The sequence below is a fragment of the Mesoplodon mirus genome (assembly GCF_964341445.2).
Source record: "Mesoplodon mirus genome assembly, chromosome: 15".
Lineage (NCBI taxonomy): Eukaryota > Metazoa > Chordata > Mammalia > Artiodactyla > Ziphiidae > Mesoplodon > Mesoplodon mirus.
In genome coordinates this window covers 41680446-41695824 of record NC_138991.1, presented here as the reverse complement: position 1 = coordinate 41695824, position 15379 = coordinate 41680446, and the positions used below count along the sequence as shown (strand labels likewise).

The 15379-nt window shown below is 36.7% G+C and overlaps 1 protein-coding gene across 5 annotated transcripts in view; it reads left to right on the top strand.

The window, feature by feature from the left end:
- Window positions 1–15379, top strand: part of LOC309817126 (S-adenosyl-L-methionine-dependent tRNA 4-demethylwyosine synthase TYW1) — a 228545-nt gene that overhangs the window by 111164 nt on the left and 102002 nt on the right. For all 5 annotated transcript variants that reach the window (XM_082645113.1, XM_082645114.1, XM_082645111.1 and 2 more), the window contains exon 14: window positions 12696–12806. In XM_082645113.1, coding sequence (XP_082501239.1) covers window positions 12696–12806 — 111 coding nt within the window. The remainder of the gene's footprint in view (window positions 1–12695; window positions 12807–15379) is intronic.

Here is a 15379-nt window from a genome sequence, read left to right as displayed (position 1 = left end):
TTTCACAATTTGTATGGAAACACAAAAGACCCCGAATAGCCAAAGCAATCTTGAGAACGAAAAATGGAGCTGGAGGAATCAGGCTCCCTGACTTCAGACTATACTACAAAGCTACAGTAATCAAGACAGTATGGTACTGGCACAAAAACAGAAAGATAGATCAATGGAACAGGATAGAAAGCCCAGAGTTAAACCCACGGACATATGGTCACCTTATCTTTGTTAAAGGAGGCAGGAATGTACAGTGGAGAAAGGACAGTCTCTTCAATAAGTGGTGCTGGGAAAACTGGATAGGGACATGTAAAAGTATGAGATTAGATCATTCCCTAACACCATACACAAAAATAAGCTCAAAATGGATTAAAGACCTAAATGTAAGGCCAGACACTATCAAACTCTTAGAGGAAAACATAGGCAGAACAGTCTATGACATAAATCACAGCAAGATCCTTTTTGACCCACCTCCTAGAGAAATGGAAATAAAGACAAAAATAAACACATGGGACCTAATGAAACTTAAAAGCTTTTGCACAGCAAAGGAAACCATAAACAAGACCAAAAGACAACCCTCAGAATGGGAGAAAATATTTGCAAATGAAGCAACTGACAAAGGATTAATCTCCAAAATTTATAAGCAGCTCATGCAGCTCAATAACAAAAAAACAAACAACCCAATCCAAAAATGGGCAGAAGACCTAAATAGACATTTCTCCACAGAAGATATACAGACTGCCAACAAACACATGAAAGGATGCTCAACATCTTTACTCATTAGAGAAATGCAAATCAAAACTACAATGAGATATCATCTCACACCAGTCAGAATGGCCATCATCAAAAAATCTAGAAACAATAAATGCTGGAGAGGGTGTGGAAAAAAGGGAACACTCTTGCACTGCTGGTGGGAATGCGAATTGGTACAGCCGCTATGGAGAACGGTATGGAGGTTCCTTAAAAAACTACAAATAGAACTACCATATGACCCAGCAATCCCACTACTGGGCATATACCCTGAGAAAACCATAATTCAAAAAGAGACATGTACCAAAATGTTCATAGCAGCCCTATTTACAATAGCCCGGAGATGGAAACAACCTAAGTGTCCATCATCGGATGAATGGATAAAGAAGATGTGGCACATATATACAATGGAATATTACTCAGCCATAAAAAGAAATGAAATTGAGCTATTTGTAATGAGGTGGATAGACCTAGAGTCTGTCATACAGAGTGAAGTAAGTCAGAAAGAGAAAGACAAATACTGTATGCTAACACATATATATGGAATTTAAGAAAAAAAAATGTCATGAAGAACATAGGGGTAAGACAGGAATAAAGACACAGACCTACTAGAGAATGGACTTGAGGATATGGGGAGGGGGAAGGGTAAGCTGTGACAAAGTGAAAGAGCGGCATGGACATATATACACTACCAAACGTGAGGTAGATAGCTAGTGGGAAGCAGCCGCATAGCACAGGGAGATCAGCTCGGTACTTTGTGACCGCCTGGAGGGGTGGGATAAGGAGGGTGGGAGGGAGACGCAAAAGGGAGGGGATATGGAAACATATGTATATGTATAACTGATTATATTTGTTATAAAGCAAAAAAATAAAATAAAATTAAAAAAAAAACCAAATACAAATACAAATAATTATTTGTAACAAATACAAATAATTATTTGTAACAAATACAAATAATAGTCGTATTTACAACTGTTTATATAATATATACATTGTATTTGGTGTTATAAGTAATCTAGAGATGATTTAAAATATACAGGAGAATGTGCATAGGTTATGTGCAATTACTGTGCCTTTTTGTGTACGAGACTTGAGCATCTGAAGATGTTGGTATCTGTGGTTGTCCTGGAACCAATCTCCTGCGGATACCGAGTGCTGACAGCACTCATTATAACATGTGGTCATGTGTGTGTGTGTGCGTGTGTGTGTGTGTATATACACATGTATATATAAAATTTTACAAAATATGTGTGATCTCACCCTCCTCCTACTCCTTCATACAAGCAACATCTTCTTGGGTATTAACCATGTTACCAGGAGGATGTCAAGCTCTTCTTTTCTTCTTGCTATTGTGGGTAACATAGAGGTCCATGACTCTTCAAACCCTGACCACACTCTGTCTCATATTCAAGTTGATTTGCATGGTCTTCTGAGGTTCTGCTGAACCTAAGACAAATCTTTTTCTACTTCCTTTACCAGATTTCTGGTCTTTGAGCAGGAGAATTTTGTTTAAGGCATCTGTTTAAGGATAGTTGAGATCAGGCATATCAAGAAACTGTTAAACTGATCCATTCTCATCTCAGGAGTCAGTACTATTAAAAAATGTGTGTGTGTGTGTGTGTGTGTGTGTGTGTGTGTGTGTGCGCGCATGCGTACAGGTTTTCTGACCCCACAACTTTTCTTGTATTTCCTTCCCAGCCTTTTGTGTTTCCTTTGTGTATATGTATTTATGTCAATACTATGGTATGTGTACAGTTTTGTTTTTAGCTTTTTAAAAATTCAATGCTATTACATAAAAATTACCCCTCATTATTAAACAGTGTTCTAAAACAATTATTCTCAGTGGGAGCAAGGGTATAGAAAAAAACAGGTCTCCCACCCGCTTCCTTCCCCTTTCTGAGAATCACATCTGCATTGAGCTCTCTTATTGTTAAGAGTGTGTTTCTCCACCATGTTGGAATTCACTGTTCTGAAATAATCATCTTTAGTGTTAGTTAAATAGCTGTATCATAAATCATCTAGCTATTTCTTGGGATTGAACATATAGCTATTTCTTGGGATTCACATATTTATAATATCTCATTATTATAAATAAAGCTGGAATGAACATTCTTATTCATCAGTATTTGTCCACAAATTTTATCATTTCCAAAGACTTAAAATCTTTAGAAATGTAATTATTGGATCAACATATTTGGATACTTTTCAGATTCTTTAATCATGTTGCCATGTACTTCCCAAAATGTTAATACTGGATTATGCTTTTACCATCAGTGAATGAGTGTCTGTCTTGCTGTACTCTAGGCAGTATTGAATATTGCTATTTAAAAATATCTTTGCCAATCTGATAAGCCAAAATGGTACCTCATTACTGCTTCAATTTGCATTTCTTTGATTACTAGTAACTCAGAACCATATTTTAGGAGACCATTTTTTCTTGTTTTGACACAGCCTCAAATCGAGTTCGTCTTGAATTGCAACTGTCAAGATAAATTGTTGAAATTAAGAGCTGTAGTCCTCGGATGTAATAACCTCATCCAGAATGTGTAACACTGAAAGCTGCCTAATTAGAAGTGACAGAATTCTAACTCATAACTGCATATTTTTAAACTTTTTTATTATGGATTTTTAAAACGTTCAAGAGAAGAGAGAATAATGGAGGGAATTCCTGTGTAAGCATGATCTTAGCTTTGACAGTTATCATCATCCTACATTTCATGTTTCATCTGTCTTCCCAATTTCTGGGGGGTGGGGAAGCATTGGAATATTTCAAATCAGATAAATAGTATCATTTTATCCACAAATACTTGTGTATTTAACACATAAGGACATATTAAAAATGGAATGCCTCCTCCCAGCACTTTGCGTATATTTTTAATTTTTTAAATAGGATTTTTATATTGAAGTATAGTTGATTTACAATTTTTTTTTTTTTTTTGCGGTACGCAGGCCTCTCACTGTTGTGGCCTCTCCCGTTGCGGAGCACAGGCTCCGGATGCGCAGGTTCAGCGGCCATGGCTCACGGGCCTAGCCGCTCCGTGGCATGTGGGATCTTCCCGGACTGGGGCACGAACCCGTGTCCCCTGCATTGGCAGGCGGACTCTCAACCACTGCGCCACCAGGGAAGCCCCTACAATATTTTTTAGTTTTACAGCAGAGTCATTCAGTATTTTTGTAGATTATACTCTAAGTTATTACAAGATAATGGCTATAGTTGTTTGTGCTATACAATATATCCTTGTTGCTTATCTATTTTATATGTGGTAGTTTATATCTTTTAATCCCATACTCCTAATTTATCCCTCCCCCTCCCCTTTCCCCTTTAGTAACCATAAGTTTGTTTTCTATGTCTGTGAGTCTGCTTCTGTTTTGTAAATAAATTGATTTGTATTACATTTTTTGATTCCACATGTAAGTGATATCATATATTTGTCTTTCTTTGTCTGACTTACTTCACTTAGTATGATAATCTCTAGGTCCATCCATGTTGCTGTAAATGGCAGTATTTCATTCTTTTTTATGGCTGAGTAATATTCCATTTTATGGATTCCATCCATCCAATAAGATGGATACCACATCTTCTTTATCCATTCATCTATTGATGGACATTTAGGTTGCTTCCATGTCTTGCCAATTGTGAATACTGCTACTGTGAACATTGGTGTGCATGTATCTTTTCGAATTAGAGTTTTCATCTTTCCCAGATATATGCCCAGGAGTGGGATTGCTGGATCATATGGTAACTCTATTTTTAGTTTTTAAAGGAAACTCCATACTGTTCTCCACAGTGGCTGCACCAATTTACATTCCCATCAACAGTGTGGAAGGGTTCCCTTTTCTCCACACCCTCTCTAGCATTTAATATTTGTAGACTTTCTGGTGATGGCCATTCTGACCAGCATGAGGTGATACCTCATTGTAGTTTTGATTTTCATTTTGGTTTGTTTCTGGTTTCTTTTGCTGTGCAGAAGCTTATAAATTATTTTCTTTTAAGCCCCTCATTTTCTATCTTCCTCCTTATGTTGTTAATTTCACAGATTACATTTTATACATTGCATGCCCATTAACATAGATTTATAATTATTGTTTTAGGTATATGTGTTTTAAATCACATAGGAACAAAAAAAAGGAATTAGAAACCAAAAATAGAACAATACTGGCTTTCATATTTAACTATTTAGTTACCTTTATCACAGTCCTTTACTCATGGTTTCAGGTTGCTGTCTGGTGTCCTTTCATGTCATCCTGAAGCATTCCCTTTAGCATTTCTTCTGTGGCAGTTCTGCTGATGATGAACTCCCTGAGCTTTTGTTTATCTGGAAATGACTTTATTTTCTTATTTATTTATTGCTGCGTTGGGTCTTTGTTGCTGCACGTGGGCTTTCTCTAGTTGCAGTGAGCGGGGGCTGCTCTTCATTGCGGTGCGCGGGCTTCGCATTGCAGTGGCTTCTCTTGTTGTGGAGCGCGGGCTTCAGTAGTTGTAGCACGTGGGCTCAGTATTTGTTGCTCGCGGGCTCTAGAGTGCAGGCTCAGTAGTTCTGGCGCACGGGCTTAGCTGCTCCACGGCATGTGGGATCTTCCCCAACCAGGGCTCGAGCCCGCGACCCCTGCATTGGCAGGTGGATTCTTAATTACTGTGCCACCAGGGAAGTCCCCTCTCCTTAATTTTTGAAGTATAGTTTTACCAGATGTAGAATTCTTGGTTGATAGTTTTTTTCTTTCAGCAATTTAAATATGTCATCCCACTGTCTCCTGACTATTATGGTTGATGGTGAGAAGTAGGTTCTGATCTTATCAAGGATTGCTGTACATGACAAGTCACTTCTCTTTTGCTGCTTTCAAGATTCTCTTTGTCTTTTGACAGTTTGATTATAATATATCTCAGTGTGCATCTCTTTGAGTTTATCCTACTTGAAGTTCGTTGTGCTTCTTCAATGTGTAGACTCATGTTTTTCATCAAATTTTGGAAGTTTTGGCCATTTTGTTTTCAAATATTTTTTGCCATTTTCTCTCTCCTCTCCTTCTGAGATTTTCATAATGCACATGTTGAACATTTCATGGTGTTCTACAGGTCTTTAAAGAGAAATGTAAATAATAAACCTACAACCCTTCTCTTCTCATCCTCAGAAGTAAGCACTATTAATGGCTTGATATGTTTCCTTCTATGATTTCTTTTCCTGTTGGGTTGGATTTTCTTTTTTTTCTTTTTTTTTTTTTCTTTTTGCGGTACGCGGGCCTCTCACTGTTGTGGCCTCTCCCGTTGCGGAGCACAGGCTCTGGACAGGCAGGCTCAGTGGCCATGGCTCACGAGCCCAGCCGCTCCACGGCATGTGGGATCCTCCCGGACCGGGGCATGAACCCGTGTCCCCTGCATCGGCAGGCGGACTCTCAACCACTGCGCCACCAGGGAAGCCCTGGATTTTCTTCACTGAGTCTTATAACGTTGTCTTTGCCCTCTTCCTTTGATCTACATTTTCAGTTATTCATTACAGTTTAATTTGGTTGATTACTTAGTTAATTTATTTTGGAAGTAATTCTATAATAGTTTTCCTGCTTGTCTTCTTTGATTATAAAGAATACTTCATTTGGCTGCATCATGAATTGTATCTTTGAATTTATTTTCTAATTCTTTGCTTATTTGACATATCAGATTGACACATTTTGTTTTGTCTCCCATGAACAGTAAAAAATTTAGTTAATTAAAGCCATTTGAAGAATAAGTATGTTTTCTAAGGACTTTGAAAGGTTCATTGCCCAATTTCTAGTAGAGGCAATACATATTCCTTTGCTTTTAGAAACAGTGGTGGTCAGTGAGGGATTGTTTGAATTTTAAGGTTTTTTTGTTTGTTTTAAAGAATTTAGAATTAATTTTTTGATAAGTATGATATGACTTGGTCAGCATTCAATTTGTTTGTTTGTTTTTTAATTGGGATATAGTTGCTTTACAGTGTTGTGTTAGTTTCTGCTGTACAGCAAAGTGAATCAGCCATATTTATACATATATCCCCTCCTTTTTGGATTTCCTTCCCTTTGAGGAGCCAGGCAGGAGTGGTGGAGTCTTACCTTGCTGGTTTCCTGGTTCCTCTCCTCTTTTGGTATTAACCATTGTTGCTAATTTCTTTTCTGACTTTGGTTTTGTTCGTTTACTAGAATAAAATGTAGATTATACAACAGTCAGTACTTTAGTTGCTTGTTCACTGCTGTATCTCTAGCATCTAGTATTATACCTGGTGTACAGCAGGACCTGGTGACTGTTGGTTGAATTGATATCTGTGTGAACAAATGAATGAATCTGTGTAACTGCTGGTGGTGGTGGTGATGATGGTAGCTGAAATTTATTCATAGTTTTCTATCTGCTAGGCTGTGTTCTAAGTTCTTTATTTGTTTTAGTTCTTTTCATTTTAGAGCAATACTATGAGATGTAGATACTATTACTCTTCCTATTTTACAGAGGCACAGAGAGCATGCCTAAGCTCACACAGCTGACTCCAGAGCCCAGTAGCTTAATTGCTACTATGTACTTTTTTTCTTATCTTATACTTTTTTCCTCTTTTCTCTCCTCCTTCCTAACTACTCAGACCTTTTCTACTTTGTACTTAATCCTTTTTTCCCTCACTTCCCTTTGATAAGCATTTAACATTTACCTTTGGAATTTTGACCTCAATTTTCACTCCATATATTGGGTTGGCCAAAAAGTTCGTTCAGGTTCTTCCGTACCACCCCAAAAGAACTTTTTAGCCAACCCAATATTTTCAGTCCGTGTATTGCTTCCGTCTAAGAAACAAACATAAGTTAAAACCCAAATTTAAACTCCGTCACAAAAATCTGGTCTGAATTCTAGCGGTTAACATCTAGGTTTCTTGCTGCACAACCTAGCTGCACATTGGTTGTGATGTTACTTTCAGAGCCACCCCTCCCTCCCATTTTATTGTGTTTGTTACTACCGCTGGGGAAAAAAGTCCTAGACTGTCAGATTAAACAGAAAATGCATGAAATTATAACATGCCAGCTACTTGACACTTTTTTACAAATCTCATTGTGACATTTTACAAATCACATTGTAGCCTGAACAGAAAGTAGCTAAACTTTTTGCCTGAATTGGATACTTTCATCTTCATTTTTGTATTCTGTAGTATTACACAAACCCTGTCCCTACTAGATAATATGCCACATTCAGAAAATCCTGCAGTAATAACTGACAAGAACCTATGCAAATTAAAATTACTAACTAAATCCCCAAACTGGGGAAAAAAATAGGTTTTATTCAAATTAAATTACTACAATACAATCCAGTTTGTACTCCAATTTTTTCTTTCTTTTTTTTTTTAATCTAAAAGAAGGATAAAACAAAGTGTTAAGTATGTCCTTTGCAAAGGAAATTCCAGCTCTCACCTCTCAAGCAACATCTGTACTCAGTTTTTGTTTTAATTTGATCTAACTGGAGTATAACACAACTTTCTTCTATAGACTTTAGGAACTGCTTTAACTAATTTTAAACAGACTTTAAAGTCTCCAAAACCATTCCATCGAGCAGGCTCGCTACAGACACAGTGAAACCCAGAATGTGAATTTGATAATTTGAAATAAAATCTAATGACATTTCTTTTTTAGTAACCCCATAGTGCTTTTCTTTGTCCTTAACAATCTGAACATTAGTAGGCTATAGATAAAAGGTAAATGTACTAAAATTAGTTATATCTGTTGATCAAAAGATATGAAGAAATCAGAAAGGAAAGCCATAAAGTGGATGAAAATATTTCTAATACAATTATAATAGCATTCTTACAGCCAGAATATATAAAGAATTTGAAAAACCCAGTAGTAAAAAGACAGCTATCCCAATAAAGAAATATTCAAAACATTTGAACAAGTACTTCACAAAAGCAGAGATCAAAATGGCCAGAAACATACTCAACTTCATCAGTAAGCGGGCAAATACAAAATAGGACAGTGCAGGAATGGCTAAAGTTTAAAAGACTAACAAGTGTTGTTGAAGAAGAGAAGCAGCTGGAACTCTGATCCACTGCAGGTGGAAGTATGGTGAAATGACTTTGGAAACCAATTTAGCAGTATCTGCACATCCTGTGATCCAGCATTTGCACTCTTAGGAACATTCAAGAAACGTCCATCGGGAGTCAGGTACAGTAACAGTCATAGCAATGCTATTTTGTAAGAGACCCAAACCGGGGAGAAAAACCAACCAACCAACAACTTTCACTAATGTAAGTATTTTCATATACTGGAGTACTAAACAGCAGCAAAAATATATCTAAAGCTAAAGTCACCATCAAATTCAGTGAAAGAATTTCAGTGAAAGAAGCCAGACATAGAAGAATACATGTCATAATAGCATTTCATAAAATTCCCTAAAGCAGGAAGAACTAAACTCTAGTGTTACGAGAGATAACAGCATTTTATAATAGCTAAAAACTGGAAATAATCCAGATGTCTATCAATGGGGGAACGGTTGAATAAATTATTGTGTATTTATATAATGGAATATTAGATAACAGAGAAAATGAACAAATCTCAACATGCAGCAACATGGATGGACTTTATAAACACAGTGTTGTATGACAGAAGCAAGATGCAAAAAAGTATATGGTTCCATGTATATAACTTTCCAACACAGGCAAAAATCTAAACTTTAATGTTGAAGTCAGGATATTAGATAGCTTTGGGGTAAAGGCAATGGATGGTGACTGGGTGATGAATATTTTCTTTGTGTTAATCCCTTGGGCTGTCCATTTGTGTTTTATGTATGTTTCTCTTTGTATGATTTCTTTCACAATTTGAAAAGGTTAAGCAACGAGAGATAGAGTCTGCCTTGGATTCATTCTGCTTGGGTTCATATCCCAGCTTTGCTGCTTTCCAACTGTGTAACTTTGGGAAATTCATTTAGCAGCACAAGGCCTCAATTTCATATCTGTAACGTGAAGCTAAGAAGCCTATTTTGTCAGATTTGTAGCAAAGATGAGACAGATATTGGAATCTTTGCTAAGATGTTAAACACAACAACAGCTGGCACATAGTAAGGGCTGACTCATTGCTAACTCTTGCTATTGTTATTGTTGGTATCATTGCCAGTTTATTTGTTGAAAGGAATTTTAGACTCCCATTGGAATTACATTATATTTAGAAATCTATCGTGGCTGTCCATGTAGGCTAGTTTTTTGTGGTCTCAGAAATATTTACTTTTTTCACTCTCCATGTTATTTCATTAATAATCATCAAGTATTTTATAGATGTATTTTAGAGTTGAAGTAGAATTTTCTTTGCCTTGCATTTTGTAGTTGTACATATAGTATATATGTACCATACATATGGCATATAATAGCTAATACTTAGTATGACTTACTGCTGCCAACATGGTTCTAAGCGTTATGTAGATGGACACTTTTAATCCTGTGTAAACTCCCATTTTGCACAGGTAGAAACTGAGACAGAGTTAAAGATGGCTAGTATGTGGTCTGGGATTCAGTCTGGCCTCAGAGTCCACATTTACCCCACTGCTCTATGCTAGGGAAGGTGCTCATTTTTCTATTTTTATTTGATAAGTGGCCAATTTTACTTAATCTGATTTTTAGTTGATTTTCTTAGGTTTCCAAGAAGCCAGCTATATCATTTGCAAGTAATTGTTTTTTTTGTATACTATCCACTTATTCTTGTTCTTGCCTTATTGCTTTGATTTTAACTTTCAGGGAAGTGTTTATAAGAGTGGACATTCTGCTGTTATTCTGATTCAATAGAAATGCCTCTATTTTTTTACATCTCTAAGAATGACATGGACTGTTGACTGGAGAGTGTTTTCTTTATGTTAAGGATGTGTTTTTTAATCTTTGAGTTTACCAAATGGTTTTTCAGTTGTTCATTCTGTTTTGTTTTAACATCAGGGATGGGCTTTAAATGATATGAAATGTCTTTGTGTGTCTGTAAGATGATTGTATAACTTTTGTGTGTTGAGCTATTAACGTGATGAATTGTATTAATATATAGTCTAATATTGAATCATCTTTGCATTTCTAGAATTTTTAACATAATGCTGAATTTCATTTGCTAAAATTTCTGTAAGATTTTTGCATATATAAGTACAAGTGAGATTGGCCTGCACTTCTCTACCATTTTTGTTAGGTTTTGGCATTGGGTGAATTCTAGCTACATGAAGGGAATCTGGAAGATTTCTATCTTTACATGCATTATACACTGCATTTTAAAAATAAGTTTTGAGTACATTTTCTGCTATGGCTGCCTAATACTTTTCATCCCTTGGTTATCTTCAGACATGAGCAAAAGTAGAGAGATTGGCATTCTTTTTAATTGAAGTATAGTTGATGTACAGTATTATATGTTTCAGGTGTACAATATAGTGATTCACAAATTTTAAAGGTTATACTCCATTTATAGTTATTATAAAATATTGGCTATATTCCCTGTGTTGTACAATATATCCTTGTAGCTTATTTTATACATAATAGTTTAAACTTCTTAATCCCCTACCCCTATCATGCCTCTCCCTCCTCCCCTCTCCCCATTGGTAACTACTAATTTGTTCTTTATATCTGAGTCTCTTTATTGTTATATTCACTAGTTTGTTGTATTTTCTATATTCCACATATAAGTGATATCATACAGTATTTGTCTTTCTCTGTCTGACTTACTTCACTTAGCATAATGCCCTCCAAGTCCAACCATGTTGTTGCAAATGGCAAAATTTCATTCTTTTTTATGGCTGAGTAGTATTCCATTGTGTATATATATACCACATATTTATCTGTTCATCTGTTGGTGGACATTTAGGTGGCTTTCATATCTTGGCAATTGTAAATAATGCTGCTGTGAACACTGGGGTGCATGTAGAGAGAGATTGGTATCATTTTGTTCACGTCTTACTTCACTTTGTTTTTCTCTTGAGTATTTTGAGCCTTGCTACTTAAAGCATGGTTTGAGGTTTAGCAGCATGGATACTACCCAGGAACTTGCTACAGATGGATGTAATCATGTGCACATAACTACACGTGTCACATCATCTTTGCCATATTCTATTGGTTATGGGCAAGTCACAGGTTCTGCCCCCACTCTTGTTGTAGATTTTTTTTTTTTTTTTTTTTTTTGCGGTACGCAGGCCTCTCACCGTTGTGGCCTCTCCTGTCGCGGAGCACAGGCTCCGGACGCGCAGGCCCAGCAGCCATGGCCCATGGGCCCAGCCGCTCTGCAGCATGTGGGATCCTCCCGGAATGGGGCACGAACCCGTGTCCCCTGCATCGGCAAGCGGACTCTCAACCACTGCGCCACCAGGGAAGCCCTCTTGTTGTAGATTTTAAACTATCATTAATCATGTTGTTTTGAGATGTTTGAACAAGTCTTTGAACTTTTAGTAATTTGTCTAGGGTCATGGAAAAGAGCTACAAAGTCAAAGGTATAAAGTTTGTAAAGGCTTGTATGACTGTTGTCTATTGGCTTTTCAGAAAATCAGTACCTCTTTTGGTTACATGGTAAACAAATGGCAACATTGACAATTCATCAATGTGCCTTTTCTGCCAAGTAGAGATAATTAAATAATGAGGAAGCAGGAAAGAGGACAAGAGTGATTAGAAATTCTTGCTGTAAATAACTTTGAGCAATTGATACCTGAAAGCCTGAAGGTTATGTGAATTAATTTTCACCAATCTAAAACTGTTTGGTCAATTTACTGTTTCTAACTAAATGGAATTCAGTTTATTTGTTAAGAAACTTTTGGGTGTCTTATCTAGTGTTCAATACTGTAAGTGAGAGAAGAAAAATATATCTGTGCCTTTATAAGGCTTCTGGGAGTCTTATTGTTTACATTTTTTTCATCTTTCTACAAAATGCAACTTCAATTTATAGAAGTTCATGCCAGGTTTCACCTATGGGTTTAAGAAATTTGAAAATCTTCCTAGGTGATAAAAGCAAAGTTGTGTTTTCCTCTGTTTTAGCAACAACGTACTGTCTATAGGCTGACTCTAGTGAAAGCATGGAACGTGGATGAGCTCCAGGCCTATGCCAAGCTGGTGTCCCTGGGGAACCCTGACTTCATCGAGGTGAAGGTAAGCCCCTGCCGGCTAGTGTTGGGCACGTTCCCATTATGCTTTGTTGACCACGGTGAAATTACAATCTTCTAAAATTCTGCAGGAGGTCCCGGATGTTTTATTTATTCAGTCAGAAATATTAATCAAGATTCCTGGCACTGTTCTAGGTATTGGAGATAAGAGCAGTAAAGACTAAGCATTTGCTCTCACATATAAAAAGCTTATATTTTAGTGAGAGGTAGACCGTCAACAGAAAATGAATGTACTGCTCACTACATAGTAACTTTAATATGCTGAGAAATAAAATACTGTTATAGTGAGTAATTGGTTGGCTTTTAACTACACTTTTACTTTGGAAAACTTCAAATATATACAGAAGTAGAGAGACTGATGTAATGAACCCCATCCATCCATTACCAGCTTCAAAAATCACTAGCTCGTGTTTCAACTGTACTCCTACCCATTTTCCTGCCCTTACCTGTGAAGCAAATCCCCACGTTATACCATTCATCCATAACTGTTTTAGTATGTATTTCTAAAAGATACGCACTCACCTTAAACACTTATTCAGAATACTGTTCTTACTAAACAGTTCTAACAATAATCTCATATATTGGAACATATAAGGTTTCAACTTGACCAATTATTTTAACAGTATTTTTTTAAATTGAAGTAGAGTTGATATACAATATTGTGTTAGTTTCAGGTATACAGCGAAGTAATTCAGTTTTTTATATATATTTATTTATTTACACACACACACACACACACACACACATATATATATATATATAGTTTTTCAGGTTATTTTCCATTATAGGTTATTATAAGATGTTGAATATAATTCCCTGTGCTATACAGTAAATCCTTGTTGTTTATTTTATGTACAGTAGTGTTTGTTAATCCAATACTCCTGATTTATTCTTCCCCTCCTCCCTTCCCCCTTTGGTAACTGTAAGTTTGTCTTCTACGTCTGTGAGTCTGTTTCTATTTTGTATGTAGATTCATTTGTACTCATTTTTAGATTCCTCACATAAATGATATCATATAATATTTCCCTTTCTCTTTCTGACTTATTTCACTTAATATGATAATCTCTAGGTCCATCCATGTTACTGCAAATGGTAATATTTCATTATTTTTTATGGCTGAGTAATACTCCATTGTGTATATATACACCACATCTTCTTAAACCAATTGTCTAAAGTATTTTTTAATCTGGATCCAAATAAGGGTCAGAATTGGATTATTTCTCTCTTAAATTTCTTTTAATCTATTAGTTCCTCTTCCATGTGTTCTTTTTCCCCCTTGTAATTTATTTTGTTGGAAAAAATGGAACATTTATCCTGGTTAGTTCCCCATATTTATATTTTAGGTTTTGGTGACTGCATGTTGCCCTGCCCCTTAGATTTCCCATGGATTGTTAGTTAGATCAAAAGAAGATTGATCAGATTTGTGTGTGTGTGTGTGTGTGAATGTTTGCATTTCAAGATTATTTCATTGGTGGTAGTGTATGCTTCCAGCAGGAGCCATTTAATGTCTGGTTGTCACTGTCATGTTTTTGCCAGTGTTTCTTTGGGATAGGTACCTGTAAGTGGATTGATGTGTCAGAGGGTAAATGCATATGCTGTTTTACTAGATATTGTGGTTGGCTGCTTTAGATTTCAAAAGCAGGAAGGCTTTTCTGAGCAGATGACTCTTTTAAAAACTGATACCTGAATAGTAAGAAGCAGCACAATATGCAAAGGCTTGGAGTCAGAGCATTCTGGGCAGATGGCACAGCTGGTCCACAGAGGTCCTACATGATCTCCGTGGGGTAGTTGGAGTTGGCTGTGGTACAAGATGAATCAGAATGGTGGGCTGGGGCCAGATTTTATTAGGCCTTTCATGCATGGATAAGAGAATCAGATTTTATACTAAGTTTAATGATAAGCTTTTTTTAATTCTAGGTGTGCTAGGAAAGGGTTTTAAACTGGAGAGTGATACGATCTGATTTATGATTTTGAAAGATCACCCTGCCATTGCCATGAGTGGATTATAGAGGGCAGTAGTAGAAGTAGGTAGACGGGTAACAAAACTTTTGCCAAGCAAGAGATGTGATGGCGTGGGGAAGGTCATTGGAGAGGACTGGGTGCATTTGTGATACATTTTGGGAGTAGATCCAACAGAACTTGTTGTTAGATGACATGTAGGGTATGAAAGAACAAAAAGAATCAAGAATAGCACCTGGGTTTTTGGCTTAAGCAATCGTGTGGATGTGGAACAGTTTGCTGAGATGGAAAAGACCAGTGGAGAAGGGAGGCAAATTTAGGGAGTAATTGCATGAGTTCTATGTTGACCTTAATACTTTGAGATAGCTTTTAAATAATCCAAGTGTAGGTTCAAAGTGTAGGTTCAAATAAGCCACAGGTTCTATATGCCTGGCGTTCTGGGGATAAGACAGGCCTGGCAGTAATGATTTGGAAGTCATCAGCATGAGATGGTAGTTCAAGCTATAGAGTTTTCAGAGGCAGACAGCTTTCTTGGACAACTAAGAATACACAGAATGAGAGAAAGTGACCAGAAAATTAACCCAGTCTCTCAAAGCTCCA